This window comes from Herpailurus yagouaroundi, unplaced genomic scaffold (assembly GCF_014898765.1).
Source record: "Herpailurus yagouaroundi ecotype Mexico unplaced genomic scaffold, PumYag 139, whole genome shotgun sequence".
NCBI classification, from domain to species: Eukaryota; Metazoa; Chordata; class Mammalia; order Carnivora; family Felidae; genus Herpailurus; species Herpailurus yagouaroundi.
In genome coordinates this window covers 79,168,973-79,190,605 of record NW_024412394.1, presented here as the reverse complement: position 1 = coordinate 79,190,605, position 21,633 = coordinate 79,168,973, and the positions used below count along the sequence as shown (strand labels likewise).

The window sequence follows — 21,633 nt, the reverse complement described above, 5'->3', positions numbered from 1 at the left end:
TATCCAGAAGAATGGGGCAGATACTTGGACAGATATTTGTATACCCATGTTCATAGTAGCATTATTGGAAAAGTCAAAAGGTAGAAGCAACCTGGGGCACCAGGGTGGCTCAGTTAAGTGTCTGATTTCAGCTTCAGTCACCATCGTGAGTTTGAGCCCCGGACTGGGCTCTGTGCTGACAGCTCAGAGCCTGGAACTTCTTTGGATTCTGTGTCTCCCTCTCTCTCTGCCCCTCCCCTGCTTGCGCTCTCTCTCTCAAAAATAAATAAACATTGAAAAAAATAAAAGTAGAAGCAACCCAAATGTCCACTGACGGATAAAGGGACAAACAAAATGTGGTATATACACACAGTATTATTCAGCCTTAAAAAAAGGAAGAAAATTCTGACAGGTGTTACAACATGGATGAACTTTAAAGACCTGCTACATAAAATAAACTAAGCATGAAAGGACAAATATTGTACTATTCTACTTATATGAGATATCTAGAATAGTCTAATTTATAGAGACAAAATGGTTATTAGGGGCTAAGAAGTGGGAGGATTTGGAGTTATTGTCTAAGGTACAAAGTTTCAGTTGGGAAGGTTGAAAAACATTCTGGAGACAGATGGAAGCAATGGCTGCATAACATTGTAAATGTACCTAATGCCACTGAACTGTATACTTAAAAATAGGTAAAATGGTTAATTTTATGTTAGGTACATTTTACCATAACAATTTAAAACTAAAATAGAGGGGCGCCTGGGTGGCGCAGTCGGTTAAGCGTCCGACTTCAGCCAGGTCACGATCTCGCGGTGCGTGAGTTCGAGCCCCGCGTCGGGCTCTGGGCTGATAGCTCAGAGCCTGGAGCCTGTTTCCGATTCTGTGTCTCCCTCTCTCTATGCCCCTCCCCCGTTCATGCTATGTCTCTCTCTGTCCCAAAAAATAAATTTAAAGAACGTTGAAAAAAAAATAAATAAATAAAACTAAAATAGAATAAAGAAATCAACAATAGAAAGATTCCAATAGAAAAAAGTCACATACCTAAAAATAAGTCTTAAAAATATACACAATGTTTATGAGAACATTAAACTATAGAGGGACAAATACAGAACTGTAAAGCTGTCAATTCTCTCTAATTAACCAATACATTAAATTCTCATTTAAGAAGAAAATTTTGGAGACGAGATGAAAACATGCTAACACAACCAAATATTAGGTACTGAAGTTCACTTGTAAAATAATTATGTAACAATAGGCAAGAAAATACTAAAAACAATGAGAAGAGAGGTGTTAACCTTACCCTATAAAGGTGAAAGGATTAGTGTTTACAAGAGTTTTGTACTAAAGAGATGGTCAAAAAGAAAAAATGGACTAGAGAGAACAGAAGCATAAGCAAATCTATTTGAGAATTATATTTACAATATATTATATAATAATATATAATAACATATAATAATGAATATAATTATATGTGTAATAAGTACAAGTAGCATTCATATCAGGGGGGAAATCTGGAGAAAAAAGGATGATTTCATAAACTTTCCATTTGGAAAGAAAAAAAACAAAAGCTCAATGCTAACTCACTGCTCAATGCTAACTCAAAGCTCACAACCATGCTTTTGGGAGTATGAAGTAAACGTAGAAGCCATAGTGGTAAAGAATTTATAATTTATTCATGGAAACTGCTAGCTGCCTACCCTATTCCCAAATTTCTCTAACTCCTTTTGATTTTTGTTATTTTAAAGCTAAAATTGTATATTTTTAAGATGTACAACATGATTTAATATATTTATACACATAGAGAAAGGACTACTATAGTCAAGCTAACATCTACATCAAGCTAAAAAGCTTCTGCACGGCAAAGAAAACAAAATAAAAAGAGAACCTAATGGAATAAGAGAAAATAACTGTAAGCAATATATGTGATAAGGGATTAATATTCCAAATCTGTAAGGAACACACTCAATTCAACAGCCAAAAAAGAAAAAGACACAAACAGATTAAAAAAGAACCCAAATACACATTTTCCCAAAGATACAGAAATGGCCATGGCCATCAGGTGTATAAAAAGGTGATCAACATCACTAACCATCAGGGAAATGAAAACCAAAACCACAATGAAGTACTACTTCATATCTGGTAGGATGGCAATTATTAAAAAAAAAACCAAAAAACAAAAAACTAAGTGTTGGTGAGGATGTGAAGAAAAGGGAACTTTCATATACTGTTTGTGGTAATGTGAATCAGTATAACCATTATGAAAACACCATGAAGTTTCCTCAAAAAAATAAAAAATAGAACTACCACATGATGCAACTACCCCTTTCCTAGGTATACACCCAAAGGAAATGAAATCAGTATCTCAAAGCATTATCTGTGCTCCCATGTTTACTGCAGCATTATTTACAATAGACAAGATACGGAAACAACCTAAGTGTCCCTTAATGGAAGAATGGATAAAGAAACTGATACACACAACACACACACAGGAACACTATTTACCCTTAAAAACAAAGAGATCCATCTGGAAAAACACGAATGATCCTCTACTTTGTTATGAACAGAATCACAATTTTGTCTGATTTGCAACCACATTTCTCAGTCCCCCTTACAAAAAGAGGCAGCCAAATATACCCCTGGCAATTAAGATATAAATAGAATGGACTCAGTGGGGCTTCCAGAAAAGGTTCTAAAAGGGGAAAGATTCAAAGTGTCAAACCCCTATATCCCATATCCCTGCTTGGAACTTGAAGCTAATGACTAAAGCTTCAGCAACCCTGAGGTAGAGAAACTAAGTATGGCTGAAAAGACCAGAATGTGACTGGGTATCCTCAGACTTAAAAGGAAAATGCATCTCTATTCTGTTTAAACCACTGTTTGAATTTCTACTATTTGTGTCTGAAACTAAACATAACTATTAGGAGTTAGAAAAAATTCAATAAAGTTGAAAATTAACATAAAAATATTTTAAATACTTATGACAGTTAATTGCATTAAAAATTTCTAAAAAATCAGTAAGATGAAAAATCCAACGTAAAATTTAGAAGAGGCCCAATCTCATTATAATTGTGTAGCAAAACAAATAATGATTTCCTCTTATTAGACTGGCAAAATTTGAAATTTTTTTTTTTAATGTTTGTTTATTTTTGAGAGAGGGAAAGAGAAAGAGCACTAGCAGGGGAAGGGCAGAGAGAGAGGGAAACACAGACTCTAAAGCAGCCTCCGAGCTATCAGCACAGAGCCTGATGGGTGCTTGAACCCACAAACCGAGAAATCATGACCTGAGCTGAAGTTGGACGCTTAACCAGCTGAGTAGATTGGCAAAATTTTTAAAGTTTGATGATAATCAGAATTGGTTATTAGGTAATAACTATTAAAATTAAAAATGCATGTTTTTTCCTATCTAAAAAAACTTTACCTTGCTGCCCTCTCAATCTATTCACCCCATTTGTCTTTTCCTTCACTGCAAAACTTAAGTTTATTTCAAAGCCCCCTTCTCCAATTTAGTACTATCTACTTACTCCTGCTAAAAACTGGTTTCATTCTCCTTCACTCTACTCAAACTATTTTTTTCTAAAATGTCAAATGCCAAATTCAATGCCTTCTTTTCAGTCCTGATCTTCCCACACCTCTTTGTGGCATTTCATTTGGCACTACTGACAATCTCCTCCTTAAATACTCTACTCTTTTGACTTTGAAACTAAATACTATTAGGTCTCCCCTCTCTCATGTTTCCTTTCAATTTTCTTCATCTATCAAAGGTAGTGTGTTTTTTAGGTTTCTATCCTTGATCATGACACCTTTTACACTCTTTTCCTAGGCAATGTACTGACTTTATTAAATATGATGTTTTATTATAAATGATCACATCTATATCTCTGCCCCATCTCAAACTTCACACTTGGATTTTTCAACTGTTAACATTTTTGCATAATGTTCTTTAATTCACCATGTTCTCAACCTACTGTCTATATTAAATCCATCTTCCTAACTCACCAAAATCAACTTTTTTCCTGTATCCTCCTCCCTGGCAATTGACTGAGAGGGGAAAGGGTCATAAGTATGACAGTAACAACAAAAAGATAAATTAAAAATTCTCAATTTTAACAGCTAGTTAACTTAAAGGGAAAAATATAAAAAACATTTCTTTTAAAAATAAGAAAAAGTGATCTGTGATCACTGCTTCTATTTGACATGCTGAGGTCTTACCAACACAAAAAAGACAAAAATTGGAGGTATAGAGCTCTGAAAGGAAGAACAAAACGATCATTCACAGATTCATGGATGTACACTTAAAAGACCCACATGAGTAAAATGATTAGCCCACTGGTTTATCTATCAACATACAAATGTTATTTGTATTTCTAACTACCAGCAACAGCCAGAATGTACTTTTAACTAAAGAATACCACATACAACATCTTTTTTTTAATGTTTATTCATTTTTAAGAGACAGAGAGAGTGTAAGCGGGATTGGGGCAGAGAGAGAGGGAGACACAGAATCTGAAGCAGACTCCAGGCTCCGAGCTGTCAGCACAAAGCCTGATGTGGGGCTCAAACTCATTAACCATGAGATCATGACCAGAGCCGAAGTCAGACTCTTAACCAACTGAGCCACCCAGGCGCCCCTCCACTTACAATGTCTTAACATACCTACGAAGAATATCTAACAAAGATGTGCAAGACCCAATTACCAAAAAATAAAGAACTTTATTTTTTTTTATTTAAAAACTTTTAATGTTTATTTATTTTGAGAGAGAACGTGTGCGCGAGCAAGGGAGGGGCAGAGAGAGGGAGACCGAGAATCCCAAGCAGGCTTCACACTGTCAAGGCAGAGCCGGACGTGGGGCTCAAGATCTCACAAACCGTGAAATCATGACCTGACGTGCAATCAAGAGTTGGATACTTAACTAACTGAGCCACCCAGGTGCCCAAAATACATAATTTTATTAAACAAAATGAATTTTAAAACATGTCTTTTTTATGGGAATATTCAATATCATAAAGACTTCCATTTTCCCTAATCTGATTTAGTTTCAATGCAATTCCAATTAAAATCCCAACAGATTTTCTTTGGTGGAACTTTAATTTAAAACACATACAGAAGAGGGGCACCTGGGTGACCCAATTGGGTGAGCATCCAATTTTGGCTCAGGTCATGATCTCACAGTTCGTGGGTTCAAGCCCCACATTGGGCTCTGTGCTGACAGCTCAGAGCCTGGAGCCTGCTTCGGATTCTGTGTCTCCTTCTATCTCTGTCCCTCCCCTACTTGTGCTCTGTCTCTCTCAGAAATAAATAAATGTAAAAGAAAAATATTAAAACACGTACAGAAGAACAAAGACCAGCAAGAGTCAAGGTACTCCTGAGGAATAAGCTGCCCTCCCAAAAGCAAGACAGTATAAAGCTACAGTAAGACATGCGATGAGGGAAGAAAAAAAAAGTTCAATGGAATGGAATAGAGACCCTAGAAACAAAATCATAGTATCTACCTTGGTTACTTTTGCTATAAGACATAAGTAGCAATACACATCACCACAGAAAGAAGGAACTACTCAATGAAGGGGCTAGGACAACTGAGTATTTATATGGAAAACAATGAAACTGAATTCCTTACACCACTCACAAAAATCAATTCCAAGTGAATTAAAGACTTACACAAAGTATGCAAACTTTTAAAACTTTCGGGAAAAAAAGAAGAGAAATGGAAAAGTATTTTTCTCTCCCTGAGGTAGAGGTAAGAAAAAACATCCAGAAGAAACAAAAAGCATGAACAAAAAAGATGAATATATTAAATTATACTAAAATTTAAAACTTGTACTCATCAAAAGATAAGCTTCAAACTAGGAGAAGATATAAGCAAGACATAAACCTCCAAAATGTATATACAGAATATACAAGGAATTTCTACAAATATTAAAAAATAAACTACCCAAAGGGCGGCTGGGTGGCCCAGACGATTGAGTGTCCAACTTCGGCTCAGGTCATGATCTCACGGTTTGTGGGTTTGAGCCCCATGTCAGGCTCTGTGCTGACAGCTCAGAGCCTGGAGCCTAATTCAGATTCTGTATCTCCTCTCTCTGCTCCTCCCCCACTCACCTCTCTCTCTCAAAAATAAACATTAAAAAAAAAAAAAAAAAAAGATAAGCCACCCAATAGAAAAATGGTCACATACTTCATAGAATAGGTAACACATATGGCCAATAAATATGAAAAGGTGTTTGAACATATTAGTAATCAGGGAAATATAAGTTAACACCTCATTGAGAGAACACTTTACATCTACTAGATCAGTAAAAAATTAAGAACAATGATAATATCAAGTTTTGAGGATGTGAATTAATGGAAAATCTCATGCATGGCTAAGTATAAGAGTGTTTACTCTTTGGAAAACAATTTGAACTATCTTCAGGTCGAAGAGTTAATATCTTATTTTCGAGCAATTCCACTCTTCAACATAGGTACCTATATATACCTTAAAGAAATTCTTGCTTATACACACCAGGAGAGGTATATAAAAATACTCATAATAGCACTTGACACAGTTGACCATCTTCTCTATCTTGAACCATTTTTTTCCATTAACTACTATAACCTTACTCCCTTGTTTTTCTCCTATTGCACTGTTCCTTCTCAATCTCCTTTGCTAGCTTTTTCTTACTTTCCTGCCCTCTAAAAATTAGAATGGCCTGTCTTTTAGCTCCTTCCATCTCCATTTCTCTCCCTGGATGATCTCATCCAATCCCATGGCTTTACCACTCACAAACTCCAATGCCAGTGTCTTATATTCAAACATCATATTCAACATTTCCACGTGGATGTCTTGGAGTGTAGAACTCATTCAGACTGTTCAAAAATATTCCTGTTTTCCTTCCTAGCACTGAACTTCCCTACCTCCTTTGAAATTAGGTGTAGTCATATGAATAAGTATGGTCAACAAAATGTAAGCTAAATTTTCTTTTTTTTTTTTTTTATTTTTTATTTTTATTTTTTATTTTTTTAAAATTTTCTTTTTTCAACGTTTATTCATTTTTGGGACAGAGAGAGACAGAGCATGAACGGGCGAGGAGCAGAGAGAGAGGGAGACACAGAATCGGAAACAGGCTCCAGGCTCTGAGCCATCAGCCCAGAGCCCGACGCGGGGCTCGAACTCACGGACCGTGAGATCATGACCTGGCTGAAGTCGGACGCTTAACCGACTGCGCCACCCAGGCGCCCCTGTAAGCTAAATTTTCAAGTAACACTAGTGTTCATTTGTAATATCAAAGTTAATACGGCCAAACAGAATCTCTACCTGCATTTCTCTGAATGCTCTCCCATCTGAGCAAACAGTATCATTTATCTTCTTGTTTAGGCCAAATCTGAGTCATTCTTAATTCTTCTCTGTCTTTCCTGTACTCCAGACAATTTATTAGTAAATTCTGCTGCTTTACCTTTAAAGTAGATACCAAATCCAACAACTTCTCACATCTGCACCGCAAATACCCTAGTCTCAGCTACACTATTTTTTTTTCAGCTACACTATTTTCAATACCATAGTGGAAAACTGTGATAATCTACAAACTAGTTCCCTAGATTTCCAATCTTCTTACTACAGCCTTAAGGCCCTATACCATCTGTTCCTGCTACTTCTCTAACCTCAATCTCACATTCTCTAAAGATATTCTAATCACAGGGGCCTTCTCCAATCACATGAACATGCCATGTTCAAAGCCTTTACATCTGCCATTCTCTTTCGCCTGGCCTAACTGTTCAGGTGTCTGCTCAAACACCATGTCCTCAGAGAGGCTTTCCTCATCGATCTACCTAAAATGCCCACAAATCCCAGATAACTATGTGCTAGTTATCAGTTTATTGCTCCAAATTCATTTTTCATTGTCTGTTTTGCAACCGTGGGGCTAGGTCCCTTAAATATCTTTTTCTTGAAGGCATGGTGATAAGCTTTGTCAATAGAAGATACTAAAGAGATTATAAGAGGAGGGGGGTTCTCCTTCCTATTTCCTGGTTCCTCAACATTGACAGGCTCCTACAGTGTAGGCACATTCTCCAGCACCTAGCTCTTGCAGTACAGAAGGTCAGCAGCAGAAGGCCAACAGCTTCCCTCAGCTTTCTCTCTCCCTTCAATGGTTTCAAACCAGAGTATTTCTAGCAAGACATGTCCCCACGAATAGCTTTCAAGGGTGCTCTAGAACAAGGACTGATAAACCTTTTTTTAAAGGGTCAGACAGTAAATATTTTGGGCTTGCAGGTAATAATACCTTATAGACAACATGTAAATATATTGAGCATGGTTATGTTCCAATTAAACTTTATTTACAAAACAGATGACTGGACCATGGGCAATAGTTTGCAAACTGCTGCCTTAAAGGAGTATTTCTCCCACAAGTTCTGAAGGATGAGCTTCCAGTAAGTTCCACTAAAGTGGCACCAGTGGTTTCTTTGCCATTAAGTGAGACATAGTCATATTCTTATAACTGCCAGCCCTATATTCTTTAGAGTGTTTACTCCAATTCCTCTGATATAGTTAGTAATTCTACATTTTCCCTGTTTAAAATATTTAAAAGTAATTCTTTCCTTCTTTTATACTATGTGACTTCTGTCTCCTACTTAGTCCTGTTATCTCTCTTTAACCTTCTTTATTTCCTTCATGGTACTTACCACTAACTAAAATTATATTATCTGTGTTTGCTTACTTTTTAATTATCAGTGTCCTCCACTAGAATATAAGGTTTATAAAGCTACTTTGTTCACTAGTGAATGAATTCTAAGTACCTAGCACACTGCTGGTCATAACATACTCATGATAAATATTTGTAACAAAATAAATGAATCATTGGCCACAGTGGACCAAATTATCTTTTTAGAAGTTTAACTCTTGGATCCTATCAGATGAATGCCCCTTGCTTATATTTTTACATGCTCTCCCTCTCTCATACAACCCTCCTTCACTCATACTCTGTGTCTCTGTTTATGTCATTCCTTCAGTCTCCACTCTACAATTAGTAGATAACCTCTGAGTGCAAAAATTCCATCTTACTGCCATTTAAACCTGTGAGGCTCAAACAATAGAACATAGAACTCTCCCAACACATTTCACAAGGGGAAGAAAGCCACTACTGACTGTGTAAGGTGGGAGAGATGGGTAGCTTCTTTTTAGGCTTTACCCATAAAGGTTGGCAAGCTTCCAAATAACAACAGTTGTTAGTGCTCAAATTGGTACTCATTTAAAAACATCCAAAATATTCTTAAATAATCTAATACTTTAAACACACTAATCTAAAACATTTTTCAGAACAGAAATTTGTAACATTTTAAAAACAGTCCATAACTTTTTAATGTTCACCAGCCATTCCTTCTGAGTCTTTTGTTCACTCCCTTTTATGTATACAAATAGAAAATACTCATCAATGAATCTTTCAACTTTTCTGTAGATTCATCTAAAGTGGATTTTACCCCTATTCGGGCACACCTGTGGCTTTCTTGTTTTCACCTTAGTGTAATAATGCAATGGTTTCTGGGAAGCTCAAAATGATACCAAAACATCAGAATCTGAATGCTCAAATTAATTCAAAACAGCTAGAAAACAGGAGACTAATTCTGGTTTTGCTCCATTTCCCTCCTATTTCCTGATTTGTCTATACTGATTTGAGAGAGATGGAGAAGTAGAGAATGTCAAAGGACACAGATGGGTATGAGGTCTCTAGCAGAAATCACTTCTTGGTCTTCTCAAACAATATGAACAGAGACAAAGGTAATAACACTAATAAAACAATGACTTCCAGTTCTTTCCTGCTTTTATAACTGCTTCACTTCGACATACACTATCAAATTTCAGTAACAGTAAAGACTGTTCCTCACTATCAATGGCAAGAACTTCCATCCAACCTCTACAACCTCTTGTCCCTGAATATCAAGTTTCTGCAGTTGCTTCCAAGTTAAACCTGTGCCTTCTGTTTAGGACTTGGTTACATTTAAAACAGCTTTAAGTTGCCCAACAGTACTATCTCTGTCCCTGATTCTGGCAATAGACTGCCTACCAGAGCCAAAATAGCTATATAAAATTTTGAAGTTATAGAAAATGTTAAAAAAAGAAAAAAGAAACTTTCGAGGGGAGAATATGGGGAAAAAAATATGTACAAATATCTTAAAGACACTCTGATCCAAAGACATTTCTATTATTTGAATCAATAACACATTTAGTATAGTTTTGATTGCTCATATATTTCTATAATTAATCATGATAATGGGGCATTATTTCATTTTTCATTTTTATCATATTACAAGTTTCAAGAAAAACTAGCTCTAAGAGTAAGTCTTCAAGAATCTTAAGCCAAGCTTTTCAAACTGTAGTTGGTTAAGTTTTTCCCCCTTGCCTTACTCTCAAGCTAGAGGAGTAAATTATTTTCCACAAGTTAAAAAAAAAAAAATTGCATAAAAGATTTCCTGGTTTCCAAAACATCTGCTGCTTCTAAAAGGTCTTAATATGATTTTCACTCAGATAGTATAAATGCTAAATTACCTTGACAGAAATTCAGCAAAACACATTTGAAGGAAACCAGAAACAACCATAAATAGCAACTTTTAAAAGAGTAACTTATTTAGTTTTTTTCCATTTAACATCATTGTTTAATTAATGTTTTACCTTTCATTTCATTGTTAACACTGCTTTTGGAAAAGTCTATGGGAAAGGAATAGAGACAGACGTCCTAAGCAACTAAGCTAAGCTCTAGACAACATTAATCCAGAATTGTCCACTGACTTGTGAAAGGGTAACATTTTGATATAAACTAAATATTGTGCCAAAGTGTATTAAGGGAAGTGCTTCTGATGGAAGACTGATCCGCGAGGTCAAAAATCTATGTTAGAGTCCCATCTCCAATAATGGGCTAGCTTTGTAATTATGGATAAGAAATCTAACCTAAGCCTCAACCCTCATCTATATAATGATGAGGCTAAACTGGATTATCTCTAAGATTCTTTTCAGGCATAATTTTATTTTTATCATCCCTACCACTTCCATTACATATCCCAAAAGATTTCATTGATTCACCATTATTAAATACCTAATGTGTCCTTGGTACCAACACGGTCTCTGCCCTCAATGAATTTATATTTTAACTGTCCCATTATGTATAAGAAAATTAGTAAAACATAAGCTTAGACCTATGGGATAAATAAGAATTATTTTTTTAAATGACCATACAAGCCAAAAACGTATAATAAAGTCAGCTTGGGTGGGAGAGACTCTCAGTCCAATCTCTAATAAATACAAGGCTGAGTAACAGCAGTCTGTGCTGATCCATCCCTGTCAACTTTTAATCCTTCTGACTGATGAAAAGCATGAGACATCTGTTTATTTTTAAGTGTATGCTGGCGGCTGGCTTCCTTATTTTCACCTTTCTTTGTACAACTGTACAGAATTCATCAAATACTTAACACACACCATCCAGCTGATGATACTGACCTTCAAAAAAATTAAGTCCTAGAAGGGGTATAAAGAAATGAACAAATGACAGTAATATAAGAAAGAATATGGGGTTAACACTAGTCAGAAACTCCCATGTACTCAACACAGTGCTCCCTTTCAAGAGTAAGTAAAAGTGAGAGCTATAATAGGACAGGAATAGAAAAGAGAGAAAGAAGGGAGGTAACATTTACTCAGCACTTAACAGGTGCCAGGCACTGTGAAGGTAGTTTTCACTTACTCTTCGGCAACCCTCTAAACAACTAAATACCCCAAACAGATAAGAAAAATCCACTCCGCTTCACAAAATGATTCCAACAGCCTGAGAGTGCATTCAAACGCAAATGCACTATTTATGTAATAATCATTCTGCTTAGAATCTTGTGTTTGGAACTGGAAGGGTCTTGCATCACCCAGGCAACCCATTCATCTTAAGGACGATGAAACTTAGGCCAGACAAGATAAGGTGCTTGACTAAGGTCATTCCTGTTTAGTGGCGGAGTTGGGATCAAACCAATAGTCAAGGCATCATATCCCACTCTCCCAGTAACTGTTCAGCGAAATTTAGTGATTCATGTTAGCTTCTCACCAAGTTACTGAACACCTGTCTATTACAGCACTTTTACTAAAATAATCACAAAAATCCGTTTATATATACAAATGGCTCAGAATTTCCAAAGAATGCTGTACCATTTTCTATACAAGATTTCGAAACCCAATGAGAAACTGTAACCTGCGTTTGAACATTTGCCTGTATCCCTCTGACTGCCCTCCTCATAAAGAACCCAGGGCCAAGCGGGGTGTATTTTTTAGTGAGGAGAATCGGGTCGCTGAGGTAAAGGTTTCCTCAGACAAACCCTCGCGCCCAGGGCTGCGTGTGCCCTCAGCGATTCGTAACCCGCGAGCCCGGCGGGAGGACGAAGAATGAGTGTGCAGTAACGTGGCTCCGGCGCCCTCGGCTCCTCGGCCGCCTTCGCCCTGCCGGGCCGGTTCCGAACGCCGACGGGGCCGGACCGTTACGGGGCCTCCCGGGCCGCGGCGCGGGCCGCCCCTCCCCCACCGCGGCCTGAGCCAGCGGCGCCGGCCGGGACCCCCCGCGGCTCCCCGCGCGAACAATACGAGGGGTCCCTCGCTAGGCTGACCGCCGGGGCCCGCGCCACCCCGCCACCCCGCGCCGCGGGCCGCGCAGAAGGCGTCGAGCCGCAGGCCGCGAGAGACAGCCCCACGAGAGGGAGAGAGAGGGGGAGAGTGAGGGGAGGGAGAGAGGGAGAGGGAGGGAGAGAGAGAGAGAGAGAGAGAGAGAGAGAGAGAGAGAGAGAGAGAGAGAGAGAGTCAGGGGGTTCGGAGGCCGCCGTGCCCTCACCCCTACCTGGCTCCAGGTGATGAATTCGTTGGTATGGGTTTCCTCCACAAGCGTCCACAGCTTGCTGAGGAAAGCCGGCACGTTCGAACTCTGCTTCATTGTTAACCAGACGCAGGGATTCCAAATTCTACACCCGAACACGGCGGTGGCGGTGGCAGCAGCAGCGGCGGCGGCGGCGGTGGTGGTAGTGGTGGTGGCGGCGGCGGCGGCAGCTGCTGCTCCGGGAGAACGCCCACAACGCAGGCGCAGCAGCTCCCGAGCCCCGCCCCCCAGCCTCGCCAAGCGCGCAGCGAGGCTGGGAGGACCGGCGGCCGCACATGACGGACAAGTCTCGGCGTTCGGCCCCTGCGCACTGGTCCCGCGCCGGTCCCGCTTCCGACCAATCCCAGGCGCGGACCACAGGACAAAGAAAAGCGATTGGGTGCTGCAGACGAGGAGGGGGTGGGAGCAGAAGGGGGCGCTGCCTTCTTATTCGCCTTTTATGCAGTAGCCGTCACTGTAGCGGACCTTAGGCTTAGTGGACTGTGTTTGGTTGTTTCACGTGGAAACGGCTTTGGGTTTCTGAGCTGTGGCTGGGAGGCTACAGAAAGTCCTCGGGGGTATTCAGCCATAAGTTTGGCAAGCAAAGTGTGGTTTGCGCCAGGCAGGAGGAAGTATAATAATTCACATGGGGAGGGGGGGCGGGGTAGGGAAGCAGCTTTCGAACATGATGTGCTAGGCCCCAAATTGAAACTGTCTTAAAAATAGTAAGGCTTGCAGTTAAATTTTCATTAGGCGAAAACGGTTCCATTAAAATACGTTTGTCAAAAAGAAGAATTTGAATAATAACTCTTAACTGTGTACTTCAGTGAACCAGGAGCGGTAATAGACCTTACGTGCTGTTTTTAATCTAACACACAGTGAATGCCAACTATATGCCCAACATAAAAATAGTCTCATTTGTACCCTTTTAATAAATTAAAATAATCATTTCTGTATATACTTAACAGGTATATTTTTGTTTCCCAGAGACTGTCTGATACAGTGAAGAAAAAAAAAATGAACAAGGAGTCAGCATATCTGAATTTAAACCCAGCTTCAAGGACAGTTTAGTGGATATTAAATTACACTGGTCTGTGTAATTTAGAGTAATCTCTTAATCTCTCAGTGCCAGACTTCCCCTTTTCCTCACTGGAAATAAGATTATCCCCCTTTTTTTTTTTTTTTTACTCATGTAAGATAATAGGTGTGGAAATATAAAAAAATTGTACAAAATTAAACCTTTTTTTTTCAAAAGTCAGCATGTGAATATAAGAATATACAAACAAATCAGAGGTAATAACTTTATACAAAATGGTGGCTCAGTCGGTTAAAAGTACAATGTCAGCTCAGATCACGGTCTCATGGCTCCTGAGTTCAAGCTCCACACAGGGCTCTGTGCTGACAGCTCAGAGCCTGGAGCCTGCTTCGGATTCTGTGTCTCCATTTCTCTCTGTTCCTCCCTGCTTGTGCTCTCTCTTTTTCTCTCTCAAAAATAAATAAATACTTACAAATTCAAAAAAATTCACCATAGGATTGCTTTACTTCCTAGGTGCATGAAAAAGAATACATTAAAAAGAAAATACATACAATTTCCAATGAGTAAATATTTATTGAATAGTGAGTTTGTGTTCAGCCCTCATCTATTTGCTGAAGCAAAATCAGATATCTGACAGGATACATCCAATGTGTCTGCATAAAAGAAATAACATTTCAGAGCACTTATATATGCCCAGGGCTTTGTCCATATTATCTCACTTAACCCTCACAACAACCCAATAAAGCAGATCTTATCATCCCATTTTTCTAATGAAGATTCTAAAGCCCAAAAGGAATTAATTTACCTATATAGCAGTTAGTAAACAAGAGAGGGAATTTACACCCAGGGTTTATTAAGCTCAAAAGCCTGTGCTCTTTCCATTGTATGATGTTGGCACCACCTCAATCCTTAAGATGCTTGTATTCTAACTTAAGAAACAGGATAAACACAATGATCAGAAGTCAATGGTTTTTTTTAAAAAGAACTAAATTTATGGCATAAAAATACTAGGAAAGTTTAGAAAGACAGTTAAGTAAATTAAGGTAGTAAAGGAAGATGTCACAGAGGATGGTGACCTTAAGTTGGGTCTTGTACAGTACAATTGCATATGGATAGCTGAAAGGAAGACAACAGGGAGCAAAAATAGGAGGCCAATAAGCATGGAGAGTGACAGCTCAGGAGGTAAGATTGGTAGTGTCTGAGGGGAAAATGTGGCCTAGTTTCATGGCACTGTAGTATTTCCATCTTAAAAAAAAAGGTGTGGTTAGATACAAGCAGAAGCTACTCTTTGAGCATTCAACCTGTAGGCTTGTGGGTTATAGGGCTCTGTACTTTAATGCTTGGCTTAATGCTTTGCTGTCACCATCTTGAAATTCTTCATTTTTGAACAAGGTATCCTGCATTTTCCTTCTGCATTGAGCTCTTCAAATTCTGTAGCTGGTCTGCTTTCAATATATTGCATGTTATATATCAGTGGTTCTCCAACTTAAACATGCATCCAAATCATGTGGAGGGGGAAGATGGTCAATATAACAAATAAACAGGTATCACTTTGGATAGTATTTATCCACTCATGAGACCAGCTAAGGAGATAAGTTGTTAACCAGGAAACCTGGTGATATGACCAGGAAATAGATGATGTGTCTAAAATCACATCTCTTTGGAATTGAAACCATGTCTTTCATAGTCTGAAACATGTTTTTTTTTTCCTTTTATACCAGTGTACCTCAAACTTAAGCCTACATTAGAATTGCCTGGAGGGCTTCAGAAAAAAACAGATTGGTGCTTTTCCTCCTACTCCACCAACTAGATCTGAAGTGCAGGTTTCTAACAAGTTCCCAGGTGATGCAGCTGCTGCTGACCTTGAGAACCACTATTATAGAGAAAAAATTAGTAAGCTGACTTTCCTTTGTTAACATGTACAGACTTCTTGTTACTCACCCTTCACCTCTTAATAAAATCCAGATGTTCCAGAAATAATTTAAATGACTGTTTTCTTTTTCTATGAACCTAATCCTTAATATTAATTGTAATTAATAAACTTTTTGAAAACTTTAAGTACTGACTAGAGACATTTTGGGGGGAAGAGAAAATCATTATTGAACCATTTGCACTTATATGACACTCAGTTATAAAACTGGGAAGGGAAGAAAACCAAATCAAGCTAATTCACAGTTATTTGCCACCTACAAATCCCACAAATATAAGAAACAGATTTGACCCAGAGTTCACAATTCTGAAATATTTACAATAGTAGAGAATAAAAATGTCACTTTCTTAAAGTGAATTGCCTCCTGTCGACTCCAAATATAAAAGTCTGAATATATCTGTGCCTCGTTTGCAGCCTGAGTGTAAGATTTAGAAGATTTAGAATAACATCAGAAAATATGAGTGGCCTAGGATTTTACTTAGGAAACAGAATAACATATTGTGGGACACTTTGATGCTTCAAAGCCTCTAATTCAGACTGTACAAATTCTACCTAATCAACTATGCAAAACTAGTTGGAATCAGTAGTGCAAACAGAACTGGCTTTTAAAGATTATTTTCAAGCATAGTATGACTGAAACCAAAGGGAAACTGCACAGAGGTTTCCATCTACATTCCTATCTGGACAAGCTGTTAAGTTTCTTCAATTTTGGAATGAAGCAGGGGGATTTAGGCAAATCACTAGACACCTCCAAGTCCTAGATCCTTATGTATAAAATATGAGTGAAAATACCTGTTGTACACACTTCACAGAGTGGTTCTGAGGATCAGATAAAATGCTTCTTCCTCCAGCCCACCTTACAATCTTTCGAGATACCTTTCTGAAACACAAATCTGAAAAGTTTACTTCCTGACTTAAAACCGTTCAGTAGCTTCCTATAAATTTCAAAATAAATTCAAACTCCTGAAGATGGCATAAGAGATCTTTTGTGCTCTGATTACACCTATCTTTCCAATCATTGTCTACCACTCTTCACCTTACTCTACCCTTAGCTATACCCAACTGCTTGATACCCTACTGGTCACGTTCTTTCACAGAGACCTCTGCATATTTTTCCGCAAGCTGTTTCTTCTGTGTAGAGAGCCCTTCCTCTACCCCATTATACCTCAAGTTTCTCCTTAACCCTCAAGATTGAGTACAATTCTATACAGAAGTCATCTCTTTTATGAAACTTCCCTGGAGACCTTTATTATAGCACTTATTATATCATATTGTAATTATTTACATGCATTTTTTATACTAGACTATGTAACTCCAACATAAAGAATATGTCCTATTTATATTTATTTTCATCTTCAATGGCTATCACAGTGCCTTGTACATGTTCAACTCTCAATGAATATTTGTTGAATTAATCAATGAATAAATGAACAGTTGAGTGTTAAGACGATTTAGTCTTCCATGGTCCAAAAATTTGGCATTAGTTGTTCTTCTTCTATGTTCCCATGGCATGTAGACCTTGAGCCTCATGGTATTTACCACACTGCTACTGATCATTAACTTCTAAGCAGCCCTTCTGGACTGGAAGATTGTGCTTACAATGTTCACTGTTGTATCCTTAGCAGCAAACATAGTGCTAATAATATAGAAACTACTCAATAAATATTTGTTGAATGAATAATTTCAGTTTTAGAAACCTTTGGATAGAATGTACTCTACTTAAGGAAACTCCTGGGGCACCTGGGTGGCTCAGTCAATTGAGCATCTGACTTCGGCTCAGGTCATAATCTCACAATTTGTGGATTTGAGCCCTGTGTCAGGCTCTGTGCTCACAGCTCAGAGCTTGGAGCCTGCTTCCAATTCTGTGTCTCCCTCTCTCTCTGAGGGAGATTATAGTCCCAGGGATTGAGGGCATTTGTCTTTGAAACAAACAATGCTTTGGTAACAGTGGCAAAATGCTTAGAGATCCTATAGTAGGCTTTTGAATAAGTAGAGAATGAAAAAACTATACAAGTTAATTTCTTAAAATTAAAAAAAAAATTTTTTTTAACATTTATTTTTGAGACAGAGAGACAGAGCATGAACAGGGGAGGGTCAGAGAGAGGGAGACACAGAATCTGAAACAGGCTCCAGGCTCTGAGCTGTCAGCACAGAGCCCGATGCGGGGCTCGAAGTCATGGACCGTGAGATCATGACCTGAGCCTAAGTTGGCTGCTTAACCGACTGAGCCACCCAGGTGCCCCAATTTCTTAAAATTTTTAAGAAGATCAAAGAACTTCCTTTTTTCTAAGGCTACAACTTAGGTACAGAGGCCCTGGCTGAGTAAGCCTTTTAAATAGAACATGTGGGGGCGCCTGGGTGGCGCAGTCGGTTAAGCGTCCGACTTCAGCCAGGTCACGATCTCGCGGTCCGTGAGTTCGAGCCCCGCGTCGGGCTCTGGGCTGATGGCTCAGAGCCTGGAGCCTGTTTCCGATTCTGTGTCTCCCTCTCTCTCTGCCCCTCCCCCGTTCATGCTCTGTCTCTCTCTGTCCCAAAAATAAATAAACGTTGAAAAAAAAAAAAGAACTTGTGTTAGTACCACTTGTACCAGCCTGGGGCTGGGACTGCTCTACATGAAACTTCCACTATATGCCAGATTTGCTAAAATCTGATCCATCACCCAACAAAGGTGACAAGTCCAGGTTTGCACAGGACTTTTCCATTTTAGTACTGAAAGTCCTATGCCACAGGTACTCCCTTAGCCCCAGGATGGTTGGTCACACTAACTGTAGCCTCTTCCAGTTACTGTTATTGGACAGGAAAGAGGGACTCATCAAGCTAAGCCAAAGAGCTTGTATAGCACCCAGTGCAGATGAGGGATCTGAAATTTAAATGCAACTCTTACTTAGCCATTCTGGAAGCAGGCTGAAGGTACTCTTTCACAGGTATCCCAACAACTGTATGATAAATAGAAGAACTTCATGTATCCCACAAATTAATATCCCAATGGAGGCCCAGACCCACAAAGAGAGATATTGATAAGAAAGAAAATTTAAGGCCAGAAAATTTAAAAAGACTAGAAGCATTAGAAAAATGTAGTAGATCAGCAATGGAGTCTGTGGTATAAGCCTTCCCTTATTTCTACTAGAATAGCATCATGATAGGGTTCCAGTTTCCATCCCCCTGGGACTGGTCTTGCTCCAAGTGGAAGCAGTGGCTAAGGTAGGTGTTTGGACTTCATCTTTCTAGATAGTAGGTTTTAAATGATCATTGTATTCAAATCATTTGATGATGGAGATCTGAGCCCCTTCAACAATTAAATGAACTGGGTTATATGGCTTGAGTACAGAAATCTACTCATACCTTGAAGACAAATCTACTCATTCCTGGAGCCATTGGCTTCAGTCAAGAGGTAACCACTGTCATGGATGTGTGGCATCATCTGAGAGGCGTGTAGGGAGAAATGGCAATGATTGGAACACTTCTCACCTCTTTAAAGTTTAGCCAAGTACTATGAGCAGCATCCAGGGACTCGCTGGAAAGGGAAATGTCCTTTTTGGTGTGTGTGCTCACAGTGTGGTTAGAATAGATAAAACTGAATGACTTTTGACCTTCCAGAGAAAAGTCTGACATTGTTTGAATGTCAGAATGTTTGAAGGACTTGCAAGAACACATTAAAGAACTGCTAATTAATGGTAGGACTCTTATTTATAAAGACTTTATGATGATTGTTACATTTGATATAATTTATTTTAAAATACTGCTATTTAAACAGTGGTCGGTAGTGTGACAATTCATTGTAATCTATCTCTAGGGGCAGTTAGTTAGCATTTGAAATACCCTAATTAGGAATGCATACTCCAGGGGTGGTTAGTTAGCATTTAAAAGACTAATCAAAAGCCTACTCACTGAAGTAGTCTTAATTTTATTTTATTTTTTATTTCATCAACTCCAAAAATTTTGTTAATTTAGGATAGGGAATGTGGAAGTGGTTTTTCCTTGGTAAAATGAAGTTTAGGATATGTGTATTGGCTAGATACGGTGTATTGGCTTTCTCCACTGTTGACTAACCTAGGCTTCAAGATACCTTGAGCCAGAGCCTACGCCCTTCTGTAAGTACCCTAATCTTAGGATTCTGGTAGGCCTGTATTCAGAGGGCTTTCCAGGTCAGTCTGGAAGATTTGGGTAACCTGGCTCAAAGTAAAAATGAAGGCCCACATACATATTTTAGAACAGTTAATGATCATGTTCACAAACTGTTAAACTTAATAACTGTTAAATAAAATATGTTCTCCCTTCTTACCTTGATAAATATCTTCATAATAACAAATTTGAAAGAAATATATAAAAGCTATAGTATTATAAGACACTAAGTTGGCAAAATATCCAAAATGACCAAATTTAATTATTATTATCTAGCATTTTGTTGGTTAGGAAATGGTGTCTTAGAAGATGACTAAAATAAAGACATATATAATTCATAAATTATCATATGTTTATTCTATAAAATTGTGTTTTCTTGCCTTTATTTCAACAAAATAATTAGGTTGTTACCAAGATTTTCACATGATTTGTGTTCTATTGATGGTAATAATCAAAGTATAAAAAATGTAAGCATTTTCAAGGCACAATTATGTTTAAAATCCAGATTTGAATATATTTCATAAAATATTATTTAAAATACAAAAAATTGAGAAATTAAAGTTACACTTATATGTTTAAGTTTAAATATTAAGAATTATGTAAAATTTAAAATTAAATGTAAATTATAATTAATACATTTAAAATTTTAAATGGTGGCACTTTCTGGTTATCTTAATGCTGCTGCGAGCATTGTTGCACATACATAATTTTATGTATTTTGTCTTTCTTGCTTGACAAGGCATAGTGGAAATTCTTTCAAGTCAACTAACACAGCTATAATTTACTTCTTTTAATGACTCCATGGTATTCCATGGTGTGTGTGGAGCACAGTATATTTAGCCATTCTGTTACTTACTGGTGGGCATCTGCTTTGTTTCAAGGCATTTATTTATTTATTTCACTCTGAAAGACTGCAAACAAAACAAAATAAAACAAAAAACCTTAAACATGTCTTTAAATACTCATGCTTTTATTTTTTAGATTAGCTAATTCAGATTTTTGTGTATAATTTGCAGGGTAAATCTACCCTTCCAAGTATTGTACTGGCATATAAAGAGAAAGTCCTGCTGATTAAAAAGCCCCACATTTGAGCTAACAGAATGCTACTGTATACGTATCCAACACTATGACACTCCTAGCAACCAGAAAAGTCAACATCATGCTTCTTTGGGAATAACAAACGTTTAAGCTTGATAGAGAAGGATCTAATATTTGGTGCTAAGGGGAGTTTTGACTATTAGGTAGAAATTAAAGGAGTACTTTTATCCTTTGGTATCTTTGTAACAAATTAATACAAACCCAGAAAACTATAGATTTTATTACACATGACTTTGCAGGCACTGGTGTTTTTGGGTCTGTGTAATTCTGGTTTACTTTTCAGTGGATTAAACATATAACTGTCAGTAATGATCTCCTTCAGTCCTTGTCAGGTGTGGGGAAAAGAGTAAAGGAAAGGAACTAGCATTATGGAGATATTTACTGAAATTGAGACCCAGAGAGGTTTGGTCACATTTCATAAATTCACCATCAGTATGATACGTATTTAGTTTTTTGATTTGGAACTTTTTCACTTTAAAGCATATGTCTTTCCACCACCTGTTTAGGATTTACCCTTTGAGGACCCTCACAGAATTCAAACCAAACCTGGTAACCCAGGTCTTGTATCTGTGTGCCCAGAGTGAGTGCTTGGTTTTTCCAATCTACAGTGACAGTCTTT

General features: G+C 38.1%; 1 protein-coding gene across 6 annotated transcripts in view; it reads right to left on the bottom strand.

Annotated features, from left to right (window-relative positions):
* The window catches only part of HSF2 (heat shock transcription factor 2), a 37,878-nt gene extending 24,756 nt beyond the window's left edge, over positions 1–13,122 (bottom strand). For 2 of the 6 annotated variants that reach the window (XM_040474521.1, XM_040474522.1), the window contains exon 1: positions 12,814–13,122. In XM_040474521.1, the coding sequence (XP_040330455.1) occupies positions 12,814–12,906 (93 nt within the window). In that variant the 5' untranslated portion in view covers positions 12,907–13,122. Of the gene's footprint in view, positions 1–12,177; positions 12,368–12,813 lie in introns of those variants that run through there. The other 4 variants (XM_040474518.1, XM_040474520.1, XM_040474523.1 and 1 more) reach the window with 3 other exon arrangements.
* Between the last annotated feature and the right edge of the window lie 8,511 nt (positions 13,123–21,633).